This window comes from Oreochromis aureus, linkage group 13 (genome assembly GCF_013358895.1).
Source record: "Oreochromis aureus strain Israel breed Guangdong linkage group 13, ZZ_aureus, whole genome shotgun sequence".
Taxonomy (NCBI): domain Eukaryota; kingdom Metazoa; phylum Chordata; class Actinopteri; order Cichliformes; family Cichlidae; genus Oreochromis; species Oreochromis aureus.
Genome location: NC_052954.1, coordinates 14,097,048 through 14,122,004, shown reverse-complemented (window position 1 = coordinate 14,122,004; position 24,957 = coordinate 14,097,048). Strand labels below are relative to the sequence as shown.

The 24,957-nt window shown below is 41.8% G+C and overlaps 1 protein-coding gene across 7 annotated transcripts in view; it reads left to right on the top strand.

Annotated features, from left to right (window-relative positions):
* The window catches only part of LOC116314175 (neurexin-1a), a 246,455-nt gene that overhangs the window by 162,141 nt on the left and 59,357 nt on the right, over positions 1–24,957 (top strand). For all 7 annotated transcript variants that reach the window (XM_039622145.1, XM_031732107.2, XM_039622146.1 and 4 more), the window contains one exon: positions 92–273. In XM_039622145.1, coding sequence (XP_039478079.1) covers positions 92–273 — 182 coding nt within the window. The remainder of the gene's footprint in view (positions 1–91; positions 274–24,957) is intronic.

Below are 24,957 nucleotides of genomic sequence, written 5' to 3'. Positions count from 1 at the left end.
GCGTGTTGACAGTCAGTGAGTCAGGCCTGATAGACGGATGAAAGAAGAAACACACTATTAACATCTTTAATTTTGGTCTTATCTCTTTCAGCGGGAACAACATACATATTTGGACGAGACGGTGGACTGATCACATACACGTGGCCACCAAATGACCGTCCTAGCACGAGGGCAGACCGACTAGCCATTGGCTTCAGCACACATCTGAAGGATGCTGTCCTGGTGAGGGTGGATAGCTCCTCTGGTCTTGGAGACTTCTTGAAGCTCCACATTGTAAGTCAACAATATGTTATTTCTATGTTTTCAGAATAAAAGTACACATTTACAGCATTTTCACATTAATGATCACTACGACATCAATCCATCTATCGATCCATATGTTTTCTTCAGCTGAAGGTATCCCGGCTGTCACAGAGCGAAATCTAGCTTGCTAAAACCTACTTTTTTTTTAATTGGCTTCTTACTGCAGTGGGATCCTACATGAACATGATGAAGGGATTTTGACTGCAATCTTGTAACTGTTTCCCGGGGCCTAAATGGGGATTGGGGATTAATTGTGTTGAAGTTGAGAACCACTAAAGAAGTGTGTAGTTGTGTACAGCTAACAGTAGGTTAATGCGTGTGATAAAAAGGAGCCCACGCTTGCTCACCTTGCCTTGTCTAAGTGTGATGGCTGCAGAAACAGAGGCAAATTAAGGGTCAGTTCTATACAGTGCATAGCTGACCTGGACATAATTCTGCTGGCTAGCACATGACCTTCCTATCACAAGCACCCACTTACTGACAGTAATGCTGATGCTGGCCAGGAGCATACAGGAACATTGCTCACACGTACACACATGTGAAAGCTACACACCAACAACCCACAAAAAAAACATGAAATTGGTCTTGAAGTTTGTCTCAACCCCAGCTGCCCACACACTGAGATTCACACTTACAGTAAGCAAACTGTGACATAAGCAGGCCTATCCCGAGGACATAGAGAAGCAATGATGTTGTTTTTTTAGAGAGGCCCCCGTAGTTGCTGTGCTTGGAAGTGGGTTATTTTCTTTTTTGTCTGTTTTTTGTGTTGTTTGTTGTTACATTTTTCTCCCCAAGCTTTGGGGACAAATGGTTTTTAGCCCCTAGTCCAGAAGATGCTGTCCAGTTTAAAATGATGTAAGGTATTTAATGCAGACCGTTCATCACTAAATGCCATATAGGGACAGAAACAAGATGTTCAAAAGGACATATATTAAAATATGGTTAAGGCGTAGATGTGCTCACTCGGATGTGCGAATGCTCTCCCACAATCCTCACGTCTTCTGCTGCTTTCTGAGCACCTTTTCTCATGCAGCAGAAACATACTGTATCAGACTGGGTAAAACAGGAGAAATCTCCACTATAATTTAAACGATGAAAATATCTTTGGACCCCTAAGACATAGAAATCTACCCACTAACTTGCACATCATTTTTGCTAACTTATTTGTGGTATTTCTGTCAAAATGTTTCCCTGTAAAAATCAATTTAAATACAATGAGTGGTACTGCTATTTAGTACGGTGGCCCTGAGAGAACAAATTCACTGCAACTTAAGAACAAAATGCTGCAAAAACATACAAAACACAACAGACTATGTGTAAACCACAAAGGAAGTGGGAAAAAAATAAATCTCACAAAACACAAAGGAAGTGGGAAAAAAAACTAAATCTCACAAAACACAAGGAAAGTGTTTTTGGAGAGAAAATAATGTGAAGGAACAGCTGTGAAAGTGACAGAAACTAAAACATGTGAAGGATCGCGCTGAAAAAAGAGTAAAAGGAAACGGAGGGTTCATCCATGTTGCGAGGGAAAAAAAGATGTGTGGTAGTGTGTGTTTTAATCATACGATCCATGTCTGTGAAGGTTCTCAGTCTTCCAGGTTATCGTAGTCTAAGGAGCTTGGAAAGAAAAGCATCTGGACTTCTTTAGGTTTCAAGAAGACTAGGGATGGGTATCGAAACCCGGTTCTTGTTGAGAACCGGTTCCCACTGTTTCAATTCCTTGGAATTGTTTGCCATTTTTGCAAACGATTCCCTTATCGATTCCAGTCGCCCCGAAAGATGTCACCACGTTGCAGAGCGTCATTTACCTGGCAGGGCGCCTAAGCGCCTCAAACGCTCAAAAGTTTGGTTATACTTTACGAGAACGGATGACAACGGGGCAACTTGCAATACTTGCAGAGTAGATATTTCATTTAAAGGAGGAAACACTACGAATATGCAAAAGCATTTGCTCACAAAACACGCGATGACCTTAAATGAATGTCGTGTTTTTAATTCCACTCCGGACTCGTGAATCTCAACCCAGCAGCAGCGGTAACGTTTGCACGTCATCTCCCGTTAATGTGGCAGGTAAATAATCAGCTAACAGTGCATATTATGTTAGTGCGATCTGCCTTATTACAAAACCTGCCATTACTGTGCGCTGCATTTAGGTGACCATGATGAGAGAGACAGAGTCTGGCTGGCAGTTTTCACTGCAGTCTACCGGTAGCGTCTCCTTTCAGGCCAGGATAGACGAATGTCACTGAGCAGTGACCAAGTTTGTGGTAAAAGGCTTGCACCCATTTGTCACAGCAGATGCCCCCGATTTTCGGTAAGTGAATGTGTTTAATTGTAGGCAGGGACATTACTGGATATTCTTGTGTAATTGCTACAGAATAATTTATGTTATACTTTGTTATTGCTACAGAAGAATATTTATTTTATTATTTTACATTTACAATTTTTTTTCCTGGGGACCCTGTGACACCCCATTGAAGAGCCGTAGGCTGTGGGTCTCTTAAGATCTCACTGTTGGGTTCGTAAGGCCATGTTACTCCTAAATTTCTATCTTGTTCAAAGAGAAGATATAAAACAAAGTTCTAAGCTAATCGACCTTAGTGTTCTCTTTTTTAAAAATAAGAATCGATAAGAGAATCGATAAAGAATCGAATCGTTAAACAGAATCGAAAATGGAATCTGAATCGTGAAAATCTTATCAATACCCATCCCTAAAGAAGACGTTCCACCTCTCATCCAAGAAGCTTCTTCAGTTCTTAGAGCAATTGGTGGAGAGTCCTAAAACGGAGTGAAATAAGCCATCTATATCCACTGTGAACGACCATCTTTGAACAGAGGGCGGGGCTTACGACACCAACCGCCTGCCATCTATAATCCATTTTTGAGATCCCTTCCCAGTCGCCTTAACGCCCACTCACATCCTGGGCCATTTGACCTCAGTAAATCACATGATAAGGTGGGGCTAGGCTTCACAATGGGCTCACCTGAAACCTTGGCTGATTGTGACCCACACCCATTTTCGCACCTTGGCTCGCGTGACTAGGTAGAGTATCAATAGGAGGTTCACGACCCTCTTGAGGACACTCCCACAGGGCTTAAAATCTGGGACTCTCCAACATTTTCTCTTAGAACTAAAGAAGCTTCTCGGATGTGAGGTGAAACATCTTCAAGAAACCTAAAGACATCCAGATGCTTTTCTTTCCAAGCGCCTTAGACTACATATGATCATATATTACTGTATAATTCATACAAAGTGTATGTAGCTGTTAGCTTGTGACTTGTGACACGTTACTGTTTGACCTCTCAGGGCCACCGTAACTTGGGACATTTAGGCTACAGGTTAAAATAATAATTTGTTTGAAACACTTTGCACTTACTAGTAATCTCCAACATGTTATAAGCCCTTAAAACACGTGTGCGCCAAGCTGTGCATTACAACATTCCTCTTCCTGGCACTGGAGGAAATGCACAAAGGTGCATTTTCTGCCGAAAGACAAAGGTCACATCTTGTAGAAACACAAGACGACAGCGTCAGCGTGTATGCCAGGTTTCAGATTCGCTGTGAACGAGTGATGAATGCTAGAGGTTATAGGCTTGAGCCTCACCGACAAGCGAGGTGACAGAGGGGAGTCTCACATTGTATAACAAGACAGGAAGATCATGCAGCTTACACAAAGATGCATGCACATCCTCCTCGTGGAAGAGTGTACCAATCCAATGACATTTTACAGGGAGAAATTGTTTATAACGCATGTTCATACAGCAGGGGCAGTGGCTTGTGAGAATCCCCTCTCCTCTCGCATCAGCAGTCACTCTGAAAGCTCATTCGTTTATTTCTGCACATTTCATTAGAAGATGAGCGTGAGAGAAGAATAGCTTTAAAGAGAGGAAGGAGGCATGAACAGGGTGACTTAAGACATGCTTTTGAGTTTTGTGACGAGACAAAAATAAAAGCAGTAAATAACTTGTAGCGTTTACAAGTTTTTATAATTTAAACTGCAACGTGACCATAGGGTTTTGTTAAATGTTAATTGCGAATTAAAAAAAAACTACGTTTTTAACACATCAGTTTAAACTTAAAATTAGCCATTAAATCTGTTTCTAAAAGACTTGCTGAATAAGATTGTTATAAAGGGCTATTTACTTCGTTCTGAAATGCAGCCAAATGAAAGAATAGCAGAAAATTTAATCACGACATATTAAAAAAGGATAGTTCTTATGAAACAAACCATCTAGACGCTTCTGTCATCTCCCTATTAATTACAGAGGAAAGGACGTGTTTTACAGTGCTCCATTAAACACAATGAACTGCGCAAAATTGCCACTTTGATGCTTTTCTTCTCAAGAATAGCAGCACTCAGCGTGTCACCTACAAAACCCTTAACTAGTTGAACTGCACCCTTAGTGGATCAGGCTGTAAAATGAAACAAAATTGCAATATATTGGCCATTCCCAACAGTATCCCTCTCGCTCCTTTCAGTTACCTCAGCTCTGAGCAGAAATGTCTTCGGAGGAGTGTATCTTCAGCTGTATGAGATGGGATTAGACCAGATTTCAGTATTTACCCCCCTCCTGCTCCATCCTCTACATCCCCCACCCCTCCTAATCTCCTGCTCCCATTTCATGATGACAGGAAACCCAGCGGGGCTTGAAGGACGCCATCTCAGCTCACGCTCGCAAGAGGGAATTTTCTGAGTAAAATGTGGAGACTATGATTTAAATGCACCTCAAAGGAGGTGTGATCCTTCCCCCGCCTCGCCTTTTCCAATGCAGATAAAGACAATGACTGTGAAGTCAGCGAACCATCAAATGTACGACAATCACTTTCCTCGGGCTTATTACTGCAGCGCACGTGGAAGAGGGACTAGATTCATAATAATGTTCTTGCCGTCTCACCAATTACGGTGATACTCCACAATCCCTTTCACGTTTTCTAAGGTGAAGTGTATTCATGAGACTACAAGAACAAGTATCCCACATGGATGTAAGTCTTCTCTGTACATGATAGTGTGGCTTGGAAAAGAATCCATGTATATAATTAATTGCGCTGTAGCTGAAAGTCAAATCCACACAATGACATTATGCAAAACAGGGAGTTACGGATGTAATGATCCTTGGTGGGTCTATTCAACGGTGTAATCCACACAGAAGAGGAATTGGGACAAAGTTTAGAAGATATGGGTATGGAATACTTTTCTCTGTTAAACAGTTTACTGTGCAATGGCTGTGAAATTTCAGCACAGAATACTAAAGCGAGTGTGCATTTTACTTTTACGCTGTCAAGGAAGTGCCATTTATTTTTCCGCACAAACAAGGGGTGTTGTTGTCTGTTATTGGAAATCCATCTGTACATTTTTAGGAAACCATTAACTCTGAAGCTTTGCAGTAGCGTTCTTTCTTTTTTGTTTTTTTGTTGTTGTCAATGAGCAGCGGTGACACCGACTATCAGAGGCTCTCCTCAGTCTCAGGCAGGGCCCCGAGGGGCCCACTCAGCTTGTTTTGTGCTGGCACTCAATCTCAGTGTAGGGGTTGGGGACTATTCCAAGTGCTTTCTTCTTTTCCTTCTTCTAATTGCATGCATCGCTTTAAAAAAAAAAAAAAAAAAAAGCAGGCAATGAAGGCACGCTGGCTAAGACAGCAACACTGTGAAGTTAATATATTCCACGGAGCAGAGAGGATGGTGGAGAAATAATGACTTCTCTAGTGGAGCATTGCTCCCTTCGGTCCTCCTTTAGCTGACTACCAGAAAGGGGGTTCTTCCTCTGATGGAAGACACCTTTAATTGCAGTTTCAACTCCTGCTCTCTACCCTATTAATCATGTAAAATGGCTTGAGAAGAGAGACTACCTTGCACACTATCTGAGCATCTCAGTTTCAAGTGGGAAAACGTCAACTTTTATATGTTCTTTTGGAGTTCACATTACTTATAAAGTTCTGATTATTCACAATCGTGTGCTTCATTAGATGAACACTGCACTTTCACATTCGGTGCTATGAGATTGTTACCTGGGAGAGGTGCTGCAGGTCTCAGGAGAGAGCCTGTGTCACGCTATTCCCCATGCTCCTATTAAAACATCTGTCCAGGGAAGGGATCTTATTCTCATCCACAGTCGTGTTAAGGTCTCACACCCAGTAATTACCTCTCGTGCGTGCTATGCGCAGACATAGAACACAGCCGCATGCAATACCCCCAGGATTTCTGTGTATACAGCTTTCCTGCATTGCTTCCCCAGTCAGTGCATATCAATCATTAGCAACTGAGCAACTGATAGTTGGACCAACTGGAAATGGAGAAGAAATGAACACGCTCATGTCAACTTGTGTGCAGGCGTGTGCGATTCCATGTCCAGCTAAAGGTTTTAAAATCATTTTCATATGTTGGATGCTTTTAGTGTTTGAACAGCCGTTACTTTAACTGTTGTTGCCATGGCAACTATTCCAATATAGTCTGCTGGACTTAGCTCCATGGTGAAAGTGTTCATTTTAAGCTGATTTAAAGTTAAATAGATTACATTATTTCAAATGTAAAACTGCAATATACCATTTCTGTTATTTAAAATGCACAAATGCAAACTATACATGCATGCAGTGCTTCTTTGTAACTTTACATGAAATCAAGACTTTATATAATAGATGTTTGCCACCAAGATTCCGCCCGTTGCCCGTTGAAGCCTCGGTGCTTTTTATTCACTAACACTAGGAAACTAGATGCATCCTCGGCTGTGAATCACACAACAGTAGATTTTTGCTCAGTGGAGCACAGAGTTATTGGATGTGATGTGCTATTTTACATTTTTTATTTTTAAAAATAATTTCTTTTGAAATGCTCCTCAAGGCGTCAACATCACAAACGTGGTTGACAGGTCCTCCTCAAATTGGAGGAGGTGAAGTCTGGCAGACAGCTGCCTGCTACAGACACCTGTGTCTGCATGCAGCTGCCAGTCAACACCGCTAACTTTAAGCCTTAAGAAAGTTTGGATGAGTTAAGAAGTAAAACAAAAAAAAAGAAAAACAAGCTATGGAGACCATTTTTGATGGTTTTCCTTTTTTCCCCCCTTTTAAAGAAAAAGCAGACTGAATGAGCCTTTGAGGTCCAGATTTTACTCCCATGTCACATATAACGTCATAATTGACTTACTTTTGGGTGATGCCTCAAGTGGTTACTGAAGGAACTGCATTTCCCGTGAATAAAATCTGTAAAATTACGAAAAACGTCATCCAAATACAGATGTGTTTCCCATGACATTATTCATCATTTAACTGTCATGCTCCAACAAGCAGAGGGTAGGAGAAAACACATTCATCACAAGCGATTTTACTTCCCACGGTTTGTGCTGACACGAGTCACTCTTAATTCTACAGTTACCCCGCCTCCCTGGGACAACATCTTAAGACAGCCTTAGCTGCCAACCTGCTCCACATTAATCAGAATCAGCAAAAACCAACAGAGCGTGTAATTCGAGGATCATCAGCGCAATGCGACAGATGGCAAAAGGCCAAAGTTTTCTTTTCAGCCTGCTTGACCACCTCATTCCATTTCATGTTGTGGAGGCTTCCCTGCATCCCCACTACTCCTATTTATGGGATCTTGTAATAAAAGCCTGAATAGCAGGAATCACAGAATCAGCCCTCACAGCCTAACTCCTCTCCTTGCTTTCCCTCTGTGTGACCAAGTGTCAGTGAAACCAGAACTGCCATTTGCTTGTCAGTATGTTTGGCAGGTTGCAGCGCAGTCTGTGGCGAAGCTAGGCTAATGGCACTGTAATAGTGAATTAACTGCTGACCGTAATGAGGAGATAGCACTGAAAGGAATGAAATGAATCATTTACTGCTGATTCACTCTCCCCAACATGAATGGGGAGGAGACGGCAGTAAGAAAGTGCAATGCCTAATAACCCATGCTCTGCATATATTTAGCATGCAGATTTTGAGCCTTAATTGTTAAAGTGGCAATGAGCAGTGTTATTAGTATGGTAATATGCTGGTAAATATGGCATTGATTTTATGTTGGCTGTGACCGATTGTAGCAAAAGGATGTACGCGAGAGCGAATGGCCTCCTATCTCTTTTAGTCATAGATGGGACATCCACTCTGCTCGGATGATGTACCTGACCTCAAAGAATCAAATCTCATCATCTCCATATTGAGAAGAGACAGCGCTAGAATTGCCATTACTCATCTTTCAATTCCAATCATTTCTCAATTTGTTCAAGCTCTTTGCCACTACAAAGCCAAGTGGTCCATGAAGAGGAATGAATGTGTGTGTGTGCGTGTGTGTGAGTGTGAGAGAGAGAGACAGAGAGCGAGCGAGGGGAAGATCTGTGTGTATGTGTATTTGAGAGGGCAGGACAATAATGTGTCTTCACTTTTATTAGTGTAACAAATCACAGCGAGCACAGCTTGTCATCCTCAAAGCTGTACATCAATATGTTCTAGGCTTGCCTCATACAGAACAATATTGCCATGGCTAACATGGGGTAAATTCGATTTCATCATCAATGTTACACTGTTAGGCATGTTCGCTTTTTGGGGAGTTACAAGGTTAGAAGCGTCAACATTGTGTTTGTTTTTATCTGTTTGAAACACTTTTTGATTGGCTCAGCTATTCTCCAAAGTTCTCGCTGAACACATTTGTGCAGAGTGCTCAGGCTGCTTAGCCTCAAACGTTGCTCAGATTTTAAGATTCTTACCGAGTTTAAAAATAATTTTAAAAGAAACTAAAAGTCAGATCTCGGTATGCTGAAGCATGGGTTTTTGTGTGTGTTTTGTTTCTTTTTTTTGGAGTGCCACAGCATGGAGTCACCATAGTTGTTGACTTCTGACACAGCTGCCCCGGGCCTCGGGGTGAGATAAAAATAGCCTTCTCTTTCTTGCTCCATTACAGTGAGCTGTAGCTCAGCGTCCCCAAACTATCACATGTAAAGCTTATTTTTTATAGAAAGTACATTGTTATTCTTTGAATGTTGATTGCCTCGTTACAACAAGTAAATCATCGAATATAATCTGAACAGTAACAGATGATGAAGCATAAATAGGGATAGTGTGAATAAATCTAAATAACTGTAGCACTGCATTAGTGTCTTCTAGTTTCTTTCCCCCCTTTTTGACAAGCAATGTAAAACTCTCTGAGGAATGACTTAACATGGAGTGAGAATAGCTGTTTTCTGTTGTCATTACACTTGTGCTAGTGGCTGTATGAATTCATTGTTAGAACTTCGTTAAACAAAAAGCAAGGGAAATTAAAGCTTCAAGTCAAGGGAAATGTATTTCTTGAAGCATACACAAGCATGTTTGTATGCGTTCTTAGAGATGTTGCCACACTTGCGCTGCATGCCCCTTTAAGTCCACTTATGTTAACCGAGGTTGAAGCACAAGTAAGGCAATTTGGACTGGGCCAAGTCTAAAATTACTTATACAATTACTTACACATATCCCTGGCAAAGACAAATCTTCTCTGCTAATTATTCCGTAATTGTTGTCGGTGCCCTGTTGTTGATGGCTTCCATGGTGCTTTGTGTGGGGCTGCATGGAATATTTAACAGACAGCTCGCCTTGTTCCGGTCAACTTAATTACCTTTTTTTTTTTTTGTCACTGCGGCACTGTTCTTCTCGCCAGCCTCTTGTGTTTTCACACACATAAATATAATACACATATAAGCATGCTGTTTTTAATTATGTGCTGCTGTGGAAACATTTTGCAGCATGGCACAGTAGGCAGAGCGGCGTGCGCTATTAGTGGTTTAGCTCAGATAACTGTAGCCTTGAATTATTGTAGTCCCCTTTCCATTTCATATATATATCATTTTGTTTTCTTTTTCTGAGGGAATATCTCGTATGTGCCAGGAACACGAAAATTATCCTCCTTTGTTTCAGTTTGCTTTCGTCAGTAAGCCGCACAGGCTCATAAAACATTTAGAATGAATGAGCAGCAGGAAGCTATAGATTGAAACAGATCTTTTGGACATATGGAAATCAGCATAAATGAAACCAAACTTGACTGGGGTTAGTGTGGTGGGGGAACCGTATCCGCTCTTAAAATGTCTCAGGGAGCAACCACATTGTCAGCAGAAACACTCATCTTCCTCTTGTCCCCTGTTTTCATTTATGAATAATGGATTTAGTGGCCCTTCCTATATCCTCTATTGCTGCCGGTCAATATTACTAAAGACTAACCTGGAAACACAGCTATTGTAATTTCAGGTGTATATGCTGAGGAGCACTTGACATTCAAGTTAAATATTGCAAGACGGATGTGTATTTTCTTCATTGGTATTGCTTTTAGGGCAGACTGTCTGGCCACTACCTTCTATTGTCTTCCAGCTATAAGAGTCTAATGTTGCAGACAGGAATTCTAAGTGAGCCTCTGGTCATAGATAGTTTATACCACAGCCTCATCAAAGGAAAATTTGTATGTGTGCGTGTGTCTGCATGCGCGCGCGTGTGAATGAATATCGTTCTCGGCTGCCTCCCCGCTATAATAAGAGCTGCTGTGCAGTGAGGGCTGCTGGTGCGAGAGCAAACAATCCATGACGTGTCAGCAGCCTACATGTGCAGCGCACCTCATACAGGGAGATCAAACAGACAGGCACATGTTGTTCCTTTGTCCTCTTCCATCCCTCAGGTAAGCGCACGAGGTTGAGCAGGGCACCCCTGGATTTGTGGCCTCATTCTGCTCAGTTTATCAGCCATGCAGCATGCCTTACCTCGGGAGAAAAGAGAGGCACTGCGCAGAGAGAAGGCTGGGATTTGTTTATGTTGCAGTAAATGTTGCACTATCGAAGAGGTGCTAAACTTTATGGCCTGTTTTGCGGGTCTTCTAAATAGTTGGTATGAGTGATGATTTGGTTTGCTTTTTCCCAGAAGGGCGAAGCAAACACCTTGACAACAGTAATTAAAAGTGTATGTGAGGCCTAAATCATTTTCTTCTCTCCTTCTCCTCCCTTCACTTGGCCTAATAAATCAGTTATGCTTGAAGTGTCTCCCTCTCCTTAACTCTTTATTTCACTTGTGCATTTTGTGAAATAGCCCTGTGTCTGACAAGGAGGTGTTAAAAAAAGATGTAGAAAATTGTTGTGGGAATTCTATGTCTCAGCTGGATCCAGACTGCGCTTAACACTTGAAGTCAAAGCTTTAATGTGGCTTCAGCACAGAAGCATTACAACATCTGATCAGGTATAAAGCTAAAGCATTTAAAGTGTATACACTATAGCTGAGAGTTACTATGAATTATGTGTTGTATAGTTGATCTTCTAATTGTGGTATGAGATCCATCCATCCAGCCATTTTCCTTTGTTATCCTATCCAGAGTTGTTGGGGGTTTGGATCTGGGAGAAAAAACAAAAAGAAGGCGCTGTCAGCTCTCTATAGAATACAAACATAACATGTTTATCACAAGGCCAGTTGAGGAGAAAACCCAGTGAGCTGGAGATGTCACCCAAGTGATGCCTCAGAGTACAAAGCATAAAAAAAGTCACCCTAATCAATGCGATATCCATCTATGCCCACTCTTTAACCCATGTAGTCATTTCTATGGCAATTACAGGCCAGAATGCTGTTGTTATTTATATGAAAATGTAACTGCTATTGAGTGCCAGTGTCGCCCACCACGCTTCTTTAGTCAGTAGCAGCACAAATCAATGGCCAGCCAGTCAGCCAGTCTGTGTGTGTTTGTTTTTAAATCCATAAACATCCACTCAATAAACTCGCAAACCTTGGTCATTGCAGCCATTATTATGGTATTTCCAAGCTGGAAGTAATTGTATAATCATTACCACTTCATGAAATCGTAATAGGTGCTGCAGATTAGAGACAAAGTAATGGCAGGAGCCAGGAACTTGTGACTCCATCACTATTAAACAGATGGCAATGAAAAGTTTCTTTGTGTCCACACGCAGCACAGGCCAAGACCTTTTTTTATAGTTTGCTTTCATCCATTACATCTGTAATGTTTACCCTTGTTAGTCTGGCAGCAGCCACACACACATTTTACATGTCATTAACAACCACAGCTCACATTAAAAAGGCACACAGCGATGCATTTTTAAAGAATGTGGCCGCTCGCTGTCTCTGTTATTATCAAAAATTTAAGCTGCGCAGTTGCCTTGGAAAACATGTCACCGCGTGTGTCCGAAGTGTAGGGTTGACATTTTATAAAAGGTTTGATATCTCTTAGCCCCACTGGGGATTTCCTAGCACACCCTGCGAAGAGGAGAAGGCAGTGGCGGGAGGAGAGAAGCAGCAGCGAACCTAGTCACACATCCGGCCTTATCGGCCTGTCGTATTATTTCACCACAAAGAACCACAGAGGCCTTATCTCGCAGCCATCTTCCCGATAAGGTCTGCTGCAGCAAACAAAAATAAAAGACAAAAAGGAGGGTGTGAGAGAACAAAATAACAAAAGCGGAGCAATGTTCCTTCGATGTGTTGGTCTTTTATTACCTTTTCCCTGCAAGATGACTGATAAAAAGCCAAAGACAATGAAGGAAGGAAAGACGGAAGATAAGTGGAGCAAAAAAAAAGGATAAAAAACTGAAAAGATAAAGAATAAGGACTGTGTCAGGAAAAGCCTGATGTTGGCGCAGGGCGGATGAAAGGGATAAGATGAAACAAGGGAGGTAGAAGGATTAAGTCTGAAAAAGGACTCGAGTGCACATACAGAGCTCTCATCCGGCCTACTAGACTACGCTTTGCGCTTTGGAACATCTGCTGACAGGTTGTCAGATGCAGGTCGCTCATAAACTCAGCGACTGTTGTTGTATCTGACACTCTTACACGTATGTGCACGCATGTAGGAGTGTGTGTCCTCCTCACCGTCGGTAGTTATGTGAAACGTGTCGCTGTATCATCATCATAGCCAGGGATTCATGCGAGATCTAAACGTGTGCACACACCAACAATGGGAGATGAGGCATGTTACTGCTGCACAGACATGACTTCTTTTTTTTTCATAGGTCTTTACTTAAGTAGATGATGGAGCAGTTAACAGCATGAGTGAGCAAAACAGTTCAGGAGCAGCATCTTATACCAGCTTACTCATATCTCCCTGCCTCAGCTCAGCTAGAGTTTTTCAGTTTCGATACAGAAGTCCAGTTAATTCTAATGCACAGTATTAATCATGATGGCAGTAGTACCCACCACTCTTCTCTGATCACTTCTTCTGTTATGAACCACGACTACAGGGTAAAGCTGAGTCAGGAACGGCCCGGATCAGTACTCGTAGCATATGGCCAGAGCTACGTCGGCCCGGTTGTTGTGACACATTGTTGGAACAGTTACAGCATGAAAGGACTTCACTACACTTCAGTGCCCAGTGTCCTTTGTGACCGCCATGATAATGGGTACTTGTTTAACTTTCACAAAGACAACAACTACATTGACAGAAAAGACCTTCAGTAAAGCCTGGCCAGTTTTTAGAAAGTCTGTTTAACTGCCCAGACTTGGGTGTCGAACACTCTTGTCCCAAATCTCTGAAACTTGGTAGCAGCACAGCTAATTTCAGTGCGCACACGGGGCCTTTCATTCACTGACGCATTTTGCAACATGCTGTTTGAATCGCTGCAATTTAATTTTGTTTACTTGTCAGATATAATTGCTCTCACTGAAATTTCATGGATTCTCTCACCACTCTCTAAATTGTTGTGAAATTCAAATGTACTATTTCCCGCTTGCTGGAAATTGCAAATATTTGCTCCTGCTGCTCCAGTGTGCTAATCATGGTCAGCTGGCTTGCCATGAGCCTCTAACTAAGAGCTGTGGTCTTTAAAAAACTATTAATTATGTATTTGCACACAATTAATAGCAACCCACTGACTCCAAGGTCCTGACTCAGAACTTAAAGTTCATCAGCTTGGTTTATAAATACGATATGAATAAACTTTGTTTGCCTTTCAGTCCCCATGAAATCTGGAATTATTTTTTGCAGGAATGCTGGTCACCTGCTCTAAAACTGCTCAGCAGCTCTGAAGACCATGAATTTTCAGCACACACCTAAAAGTCAGAGTTATAGCTGGCTGTGAAGGACAGATCCCATGGCAGCGTGCACGCATGTATAGTGTGAACAAGTGCGTGTGTGTGGGTGTTTGTGTTCGCGCGTGCCCTTGTGTGTGAATTGTTCAATAAAGTCATCACAGGCCTCATAAAGAAAGCTGCCATTTACAGCATGGCACAAAGGTCAAGGAGCTGAGCCTGATGAAATCATGCTGGAGAAAAGGTTTTCCCGGTGCCAGCCCGAGAAAGAAAAGAGATGGGCGGAGAAGCAGGAGGGAAAAAAAGGAAGAGAGGACATGAAAACAACAGAAATGAGGAGCAATGTAAGATAAGTAATGAGAGAGATAAAAATTGTGTAACTTTTACAGATGAATGAAATGTTTCACAAAACACAGATTGAACCGAGATCTTGCGTGACCACTTAGACTAATGATTCATGATGCATCCAAACAGTAGCTGAAAGGGCCAGTGTGAACAGACAGTCTGATAATGTAGATCTAATTATAACTCCCAGAGTGGGACCAGAGCGTATGTCTCTTCCGACATGCACACACACCAGGCATGGCCACATCCTTATGAGTGCCAGCAGTGTTACCAGGCCTGGTCAGCAGGAAGCTTTAAAAATAGTATGCAGTATACTTACTATATATCCTAGGGCTGGATAACGATTCCGCTTCCTTGAACCTTAAATTGTTAATGTAAGCTGTATCTCGAAATGCGGTTAATGAAGACAGCAACAGAGAGAGGAGGGAGTCATCAAGCTCCAGTGTTTGAGAGAACCCCAGTTCTGTGTTTGGGGACTGAAAGTGTTGCCAGATTCGCAGCTGAACCTTATGGGCCGCTCATACCTTTGATGAAACACTGGAACTGGTGAGGAAGAGCTGACAGACACATTCCCTTTGGCCAAGTTCTGTCTTTTTTTCTCCTGCTCTATTGTCTGACTTTGTCAGATCTGTGAATTTTTGTGTTTGTGTGTCTAAGAATGCGAGAGAAAAGGGAGAAAGAAATGGGAGAAGGCAATAGAGACAAGCCATGTGTGTCTGCTCCTGTGTGTGTGTTCTGGGTGAGCAGCCATCTGATGAACTGCCTTGCCACGACCGAGGGTTGTGAGCTCCCCAGCCGGTGAGATCCTGTTGTTGTTGTTGTGTTGGTTAACAATGCTCTTCCTCGGCACCACAACTCACAGAGCAGCAGTCAGAGGTTGGCAGACCCTAATGGAAACGTCATCTTCCAGATAAAAGATGGTCAAGCTTTGATGAGAGGGGGAGTTATGGGAAGTGTATAATAAAAGAACCATTTCCAATCGGTTCCAAAGCCAATTTAAGAGCACTGAATGAAGACAGACGCTGTCATAGACAAACTGAAAAGCCAACAGTCACTCATAGCTGCTCCCCAGTTTGTCAGGTAGAGGGACCTTTCAATATACTTCTCCATATTCCTGCCTTGAATCAGACAGGCAGTAACTTATACCTGAAGCTGGATTTGAGAATTAAAAGTCTGGCGTGCACTTTCATCATTTTTTCCTCCAAGTTTTCCCTCAGACTCAGCTGTGATGCCGCAGTCATGCTGTGAATATTTTCTGACTGATGCAGTGCTTATAGAAAATAACACACCCTGTTTTTCTAAGCCAGGTGGTACCACTTACGGCGAGAGTTAGTGATAATTGTTGAAAAAGCAAGCAGCACTCGAAATTGCAAAATGTGCTGTAAATAGAAATGTGATATTATTTGCCTCTGCTGTATCAGGTCCTGTTGCTGGGTTCAGAATAGTGCTGCTTATTGTGTGGCCGCTATGGCAAAAAAAAAAAGCTCTTACCGACACAGGAAACTTCACCAAATGCTGAAATATTGCAGGCAATTTTATCACCAAAAGCTCAATCACAGCACAGAAAATATCTGTTCTGCTACCCTTAAAATACTGACTGGGAGTAAATAGAGAGGAATACAGACCCAGTGGTGCTGCAGGACGAAGAAGCACTGCTTCCTTCCGAGTACAAAGAATAAAACAAGCGCGTTTTGACCTGCTGTATTGTGTTACTGGATGCCGCAATGGGCGAGGTGTTTGACACTTGTGGCTAACAAACATACACGCACGCACTCACAAAAAAACCCCATGTATCCTACCGTAGTTGTTGTTATGCTGTTTATTTATTGCTCGGAAACACCCACATCTGGTTATGTAATTTCTTGATTCTCAGGCTGGCCGAAAAAAATGTGGGTGTTTTTATAAAAATTCTGCCTGACGTTGGGCCCAGCAGTGACACCAGCACCAATCACACGCACAAAAAATGGTACCTCTTGGCTTCTCTTATCTAAACCTGTCCCATTCGTCACTTTTCGCACCCCACCATCTTTTCTCAGTCCACTGGGAGCCAGAGAAGGTGTGGAATATCAAGTCAAAATATTCACTGTCACAGCTAACGCATGTTAATGGGTGGCATCCAACAAAAGGAGAAAAATGATTTTGGTAACACAATCAGTAAAAACAAGCACAACACCTATTTCTCCCTGTGCCCAGGATAATCGTATGTGTTAATGCGAGCGCTACCAAAGGCTGATCCTTTGAAGGTGCTTATGCTGTCTGTGTATACGTGCACATATGTAATGCTAGAAACCTTTGCTTTACTATTCTCTGCAAGATGCACAGGAAGTACTCGCAGACACGCCCCTTTTGATGGCAGTGACGTAACTAGAAGGTTTTTTTTTCAGTAAAATTGATTCATTTTTCTGTCAAATCCAACATTTCACATGAAAGGATTATAAAAGCATCAGCTGCCTGACTCGCTGCTATACTGCGTTCCTGCAAAGCAAACCATATGATGCTTTACTTCACTGAGGTAAATGCAAGGAATTTACAATTCATCGTGCGCAGTGTGTTACAACAAACTACGCTGAGGTGGTGGCTCAATCTTCACTGAGTTGTGAAATTGTCTTTCTTAGCATGCACTCTCATTCTTTCAATTTGTGTTCACTCTGAAATTCCCCAACTTCTCAGACATGACAAGCTCCCTTTTTTCTATTATCTCCCCTTTTTATCTTTTATTCTGATCTTGATTTTCCCTATTTGTTGAATCCTTTTGATAGTTACTGTCATCCAGTCAACCCGACTGAGTTTGTCACAGGGAGAGAGAGAGGAAGAGAGATGTTCGTGTTAGCTCAGTATACAGGTGAAGTGATGATAAGCCTACTTGAATTGACTTGAATTGTTTTACCTTTACTGCTCTCTGTGACGGTGACAGGGGCATGGAGCAGGGGCGGTGGAGGGGGGGAAGGGGTGCTGCATCACTGCCATTCCCCCATCCCCTTAATGCTACGCCAAACAATAGAGGAGTCGTATTGTTCTACTTTTAAATGTGTGAGAGTCACAACAGAGACAAAACATAGAGCTGTTTTCATCAGCTTTCTCTGTCGCTTGTCTTCTTTTCACGTTCTCCACTGGCACATATGGTGCAATCCGATAACTGAATTCCAACTTTGTTTCTCTTTCCTTTTCCCATCTGTGCTTCTACAGTATCCGTCTTTATCTCTCTCTGGAACTATTAGGAGATTAATCAGGCTGTCTTGGCTCTTCCTAAACGCGCACTGCTGATGGGGCTCTTCCACAGGAGAGACTGGTGGGTGGGTGGCAGCCATTAGAACATGGTAGCACTTTGATCTGCTGGGCAGATTTACAAAATTGCACTTTCTGCTCCTTGTCGAAGGGTGAAAGAGTAGAAATGTGAAACAGGGAGGTTTGAGGTGATGTTTTTTACAGCCAGTTTCAATGTAAATCATGGTCCCCGGGCTCCTTTTTTTCCTTCTCCCTCAGAACAACATAATTTTAATGTTGGTAGACCTCCACGAGCCAAATCCTTTTTTTAGTACTTTTCAGCAGCAATCCAACTTTGTCCTTTATCATTTCTCAAATCTTTAAGCTTCCTCTGCGAGGCACAGAGAAGATGAATCCAGCTCAAAGGAGTACATCTTCTCTAACTGTCGTCTCACCCCACACACCTTGCTGTGTCAACTCGGTTTAATTAGCAGGAGCGATAGCGACCTGTAGTGAATTATTGTTTTTAATTATACAATTTTACCACTTCTACAAATAAGATCGGTGTTTATAGGCTAGATGAAGAGCCAGTGAGCAAGGAATCTCTCACTCGCAGTTTTTTTCCCCCTCCAAGCTGAAGAGAGGGTGAATCAACGTGCAGCTGCTGAAAGGAGAAAATTAAATCCAATTTCCATTACCATGATAAAGTGATTACATCACATCTGAAAGAGCCCTGTAGCAAAGTATGGGAATCTAAGCACATGCATGTGCCTTGAGCATCCAATGACAGAGATGCATGTCTCTGTGAAAATCAAGTGTCCCACACACATTCTTGCCTCTTCCTCTCTTTCTCTTGCATGCACACACACACACAAATCCGTGTCCACATGCACACAGAGCTATAGAGTCTATTGACCCATCACATGGATTAATGTTTGGTAGAGTTAACTTGCATTTCCTCTCACCATAACAAGGCTCCACTGTTTCCCTTTTGCTTGGATATCCAGACTTCGTGGCCACGTTACACCTGGGTGGCTCTGCTAATAGAAGCATTTTATCGGACTCGTATGCAGGAAGCCTGGCTACACCATCCCTTTTTATTATTCATATATCCCCATTTTCAGATTCCATGCTCATTTTAGCCCCGTGACCCCCTCCATCTTTCTGCTGCACATGCACCTACTCATGCTCTTCTGCGTGCTCCAGTATGCGCTCAACAGGACATTTATATGAGCACAACTGGGTATACAGATGCAGTCAGTGGTGCCACTTACTGTCTATGGCACAGAAAATCAATGTAAACCACCTTTAGTCTAAAATGTGTCTTCGAGGGTATAACACACAGTCACAGCTTCCATTACACGTACATATGTGGTTTTTAAATGCTAAATTATTGTAATCACCATTAAGAAACCTGATATTATATTTGTAGCTTTTTGAAACATAAAAGCAGTGATTGTGAGCAGGCATTTAGGAATGTTTTTCACTGAAAGCACTTCCACTAAAATGCTTCTAATTTTCTAAATGATTTCCAGGGCACAAAATGGTTGATGCGTGCTTCAGCCTTACTGTGGAGATGAGTCTTTTTGTCAGTACAATGCAGTGATCTGAAAATCTTTTCCACTTTGTACTCATGATTTGAATTGGCATCCTCAAAAACTGCGATAAAAAAACACAAAACAGTCCATTCCCTAATAGCTTCTGGCAAAGAAACACATTGCTTTGAATAGCATTGGGGAAACAGTTCCTGGTTTCCTATTTACACAGTAAATATTGTTGGAGCTATTCAACCACATGCAATATCACAAAGAAGAATTCATGTGAAAAACTGCTAGATTTAGGAGTATAAGGGTTTTGATTGTGTTTTCATACGTGCACTGGCATCAAAGCGCCGGTGAGTGGGAAGGGTTATATCAGGACCACCACAGATCATTACACATTAAAACGCAGCAGCTGTAAGTCAGCCTGTTTAGCCTATCAAAGCCTGCGTGGTGACTACACAAACCTCTGTCCCAGCCTCTGTGTGTTTGTGTGTGTCTCTGAAACAGCTGGATGAAACGTCTGATGCTCCATTGCCAAATGTCACAAGTGGTCCATCCTTCTGGGAGAATAAATTGGCTCTCTCTTAAGCAGAAAGTAGTCGACAGGAGCTGCAGCATATGGTGAGAATCGGACAACTGAAGACGACAGCTTCTCCTCCATTTTAGCTTTTCTCATTATGATTTGGACAGCACCTTGATGATGAATGTGCCTTTGTGTGGAATTCTGTTTGTGGATAAGACAGCTTTGGGGAACTCGTGAATCTTTAATGGGAGCTGGAGTGTAGTCCTTGGCATGTTTTCTTTCTCTTCAGGCGTTGTTTAACGTCTTTTACCTGAGACCACACAACTGGGACTCTACATTTGTTACAGGTTTATGTTGACTCATCAGGTCAGCGCAGAAGCAATGTCCAACATCAAACAGTGGATTGAGTTAAAAGCTAACTAGTGTGGCATCATACTTACGATGACAATAGCACACTAGCACCTTTTCATGAGCTATACTTTTTACCATGTTAAATGAGCTAGTACATGCCCATGCTGCACTATTGTTTGGCCTGGTCGTGTTGCTGTCCATGAAATATAAATGATATGATGCTTTTATGAGGTGTAGTAGGTGCATGATTAGATGGTTTGTGGGTAACGTGGTACTTTATGATATATTGTGTATATTTGACCCTGTAAATATTAATGAGACACCATTGTCATGAAATCAAAACAAGAGGCTGCTTTTAGAAGGTGTTCTGGGTCCTTAAAGGCAAAAAAAAAAAAAACCCATGTCATTTTAGTAAGTTCCTATGGTGGTTGCCAAGCAACCTAAAGGCATAGCAGAAGTTCTAAGGATATAATTTAGATGTTATTGTGGTGAAATAAAAATGATATGGTGATTTTATAAGGTGTTATTGGTGCTAAAAAGAAATCATGTTAGCCTGTTGCTATGTGGTTGCTGGGCAACATGATGGCATCATGATATCTGATATAGATAAAAACTTTCTGAAGTATACGATGTAACTGGGTGGCAAGTTGGTTGCTCAACTTCTGATCACATGGGATGAGTTGGCATCCAAAGAAACAAGCACATACAAAGACTTTGAGTTATAGTAAGATTATTTTGCATTTTAGCTCACTACTTACCACTTACTGCATATAGCAGATGACAATTTACTATATTACCTGTAAATTGAAAGCTGCAAAAACACAATAGTCATGATAATTCTTTCTGAATGGAACCAGAATATCATTTCTGAATTTAACAAGTATTTATTCTTTATTTTGCTATGTTTCAGGCTCATGTTAAAATGGATTTTTGTTTTTATTTTTCTAATAATGCTACATATAATACACCCCAATGAAAATGCAAAAAATTACTGTTTGTTGATTATTGAAAATAATAGCCTGAAATATTTATTATATGCAAAAGAAAATATGTAGACCATTATAACACTGGCAATTAACAAAATGATTGGAGTGCATCTTTGCCTAATTGAACTGATTGCACATAATTAGGAAAGACACACATCTGTAAACATAAGGTGCCTTGAGCTAATAGTAGATGTCAGACTGAAAATCAAGCCATGAGGATCAGAGTTTGTCCACAGACTTGCAGGACGATATTGTGTCAAAGCCCTGATCTGTAAAGATATATAAGAAATGGTAGAATATTAGCTTTCAATATTCCCAAATAAGGGTAATTATAGCTTACCTACATGTGGGTCCCAGAACCAAACTGAGTAATAGAGAACAAAAGACCAGTAATGTCCAGTGATCACAGTGAATTAACAGGAAATTTCCTTTGTGGCAGTAAGAGAATCCCACAGAAGGGAAACTACTAGCTTAGCGCTCCACAAATATAGCTTTTTTGGTATGTTGAACAGATAGAAGCCATTCCTCAATAAAAGGCAGATGATAGCACTCTGGGAGCCAAAAGACACCTAAACACGTATCCGACCAAAAAAAGAAAAAAGCCTCTGGCCTGATGACTCAAAGATTCATCGATCTGGCTACAAATTCCCAAAGACGTGAGGAAGCCGGCAGTGAGGATCACTTCATTAATACCATCCCTACAGTCAAACATGGTGGTGCAGTCTTCATGTTGTGGGGATGTTTTTCTTTGAAGGAGGTTGGGAAACTAGTCAGGACAGAAGGAAAGACACATGCAGAAAAATGCTGAACAATCCTGGGTGGATACATTTACATTTGACTGGATTGCACTTAGAGAGTCTGGATCTCAGTGTAATTTCTGGAGAAACTTCAGTGGTACCAACGCTCGACATCCAAGCTGGTTGAGCTCAGGAGAGTTCCATTGTTTTCCATTAATTTGATAACCATCCACTAATTGATCTTAAAATGTATATATCTCATTTGCCAATTACTTTTATCCTTAACCACTGCACAAACGACATCTAAAACCCACTCGTATCACATGTGGCATCAGAAAATGTCATGCCAAATGTGAACAATTTAATGCCATTGCTAAAATTAGTAAACACAATTAGAGCCCATGCTTTACTTGGCATCTTGTCATCACTTAAAGCGGTCAGTAAATATCATACCTAAGACTTCAACAGTGTCCGTTTTCTTGACACTAAAATCTTCAGAGGAATACCACTTCTATTTTTTTCCCTCTTCCCCTCCCTTTGTCCGACTCACATTCTGTCTTTCATGATACAATATGGGTGAAGCTCCTCCATCAAAGCTTTTCACGCTGAGATGGCCCTTGTGCCATCACCTTACCAGTGAGACTGTGATTGGATCGAATGTATCTGCTTTTTCCACCTACTAAAGCCATTGTAGCGTCGGGTTCAAGAGCATATTCCTTTTTCATATAGTGGGCAAGACTGTGACCAGTAAAATTTGCCTTTTCTGCAGTGTCTGGGATTGTGATTACACAGCCTAAGGAAACGAGAAAGAAAAAAAACCTCCAAAAATAGATTTGACTCTCTATCTTCTAACTGTGCAGAGTCGGCTGTATTTTGCTGTGCAATACCATGGAAGTGCATTCCCACTCTACTGTATGTTTCAGGCTAGAATATTTACATTACTTGGGTTCTGCTGATCAGTGTTTTAGCCACTGATTAGAAATCAAGTGTAGAAGTCAAGTCTACGTGCTAATGTATGCCCGACATAAAATAGAGTTTAGAAACTTTGCACTGTGGTCCTTTTTTCACATCCAGTGTATTTCGTCCTGGCCATCAGCTGGGCCTGACACAGTGTCAAGGCAAGGTAACGCTGGGAAACACCCAACAGTAAGATAAAGACGTGCTTGGACTGAAAGAAATGCGTCCGTTTACTCAACGTTCCCTAGTGTTAAATCTGTATACGTGGAAGCAAATAACAGTACACACTTGTGTACTTGTGCTTATGAGCATCATGGGGTGTGCTGTTTGGATAGAAATAGAGAGAAGAAGACTGATGGCACAGGGAAAGATGTATGCTTGGCTGGAGAAGTTAATAAAATTGAAGCTGTGTTATGATGAATAAGGAAAGGGCCATAAAAGAGAATGTATGTAGTGAATCTCCCTGGCGAGCAGTGCTGAACAGCCTGGTGAGCGCACCCAGGGGAAGGCTTTTTAATCTGCAGCCCTCCCCAACACTCTGCACTGCACAGGGAAATGGGCCCACATTCTGTTTGAGCTTTAATATGAGATATGGCAACTGTGAGCTGGACATAGAGAGGAAGAAAAGGGTAAAGGCACAGTGAAATAACAGAGAATTAGGAGGATGAAATTAACGGGAGGGCGGTGGAGTATGCTGCCATGTAAAATACACATTTATCATTAATGGTGTTAAATAACCACACGGGAATTATATCTTACGTGGGAGGTCAGCGGATGCATTACTGATACATATGCCCCCTCTCCCCCTGTGGTAATAGAACAGGCTTCTACTTACCAGCACCTGATTGATTAGGTCAGACATTGCCAATCCTTTCATATTAAAGACCCGGCCACGCTGTAGCATGCAGCTGTTGTTTTAGAGAAAGCACTGAGATACAAAACTACATGACTAGGAGACAGCGAAAATGTTCTAATTTATATGCACCATGTGGAAAATGTTAGCATCCTATTATACGTAGTCACAACACCACAGACACACTATGTCTACTTAAAAAGAGGATGGGATTATCAAGTCTCTGTTTTGTAGTATGTTGTTGTAAAACACTTGATTACTGTTACACCTACTGCACCTTTTCAGTACAAAACTTTAATCTCCTGGATTTCCAAGTTGAATGCACGTGTGCATAAAGGAGCTTTAGCTGGGAAGAGAAAAGAGTGCAGTTTCTTTCTAAAAAGCCAGTCCTCATGTAGTGATGCCATGTAATGGCTTGTTCATATGAGTTAAACTGTTAGCACAAAGTGTATAGCTGTTGAATTATTATCCTTTTTTTTTAAGTTTTGGCTTAAAAATATTCTCTGGCAGCAGGACACAGTTGGTAATTATAATTCTTGTAATAAAACATGTATGGCACGTCTGTTCTTTAATTTCAGCGTTTTTTATTTTGTTTCCGTCTTGTGTACAGTGTGACGTTCGGAAGCCTCCAGTTCTGATATCTAATTTCCAGCCAGACGAATCTGGCTCTTTGTGAGCAGTTATGTATTTGAATGACAATATGTCTGACTTGTTTCCTGTTGCTGGAAACCAAGTCTGGTGAAAGGCAGAAAGAATGGTGGGGTCTTTGTGAGTGCAGCCGTGGCAGCTGTTCATTTTTCGCCTGACTTGCTTTCAGAGAAGCCAGTTACCTTGCTGATGATAAATGCCTCTGTACGCTGAGCTGTCTCAGAACTCCAGCAGACTTTAAACCCTGACAGCCGGCACAGCCTCAGCCCCACAACCTCAGGCCTTCAACCTCGGCCTGTCCTTCAGCGCAACAAATCAATGACACTCTTTACTCACTCTGGCCAGTGGATACTTCAGCCACAGCTGCCTACCCAATAAGCCTACTTAGTGATATGGGAGGTAGTGCTCATGTGCATTGACAGGTGAGACCTCCATGGCAGTGTGATGTCCTAGGGACCATCACCGAGGCAACGCGTGTAGCTGAGAGGTAGCGTAATGAGGTGTGATGGGGAGGTACTGGAATGGCTGTGGTTACTATGTGCGG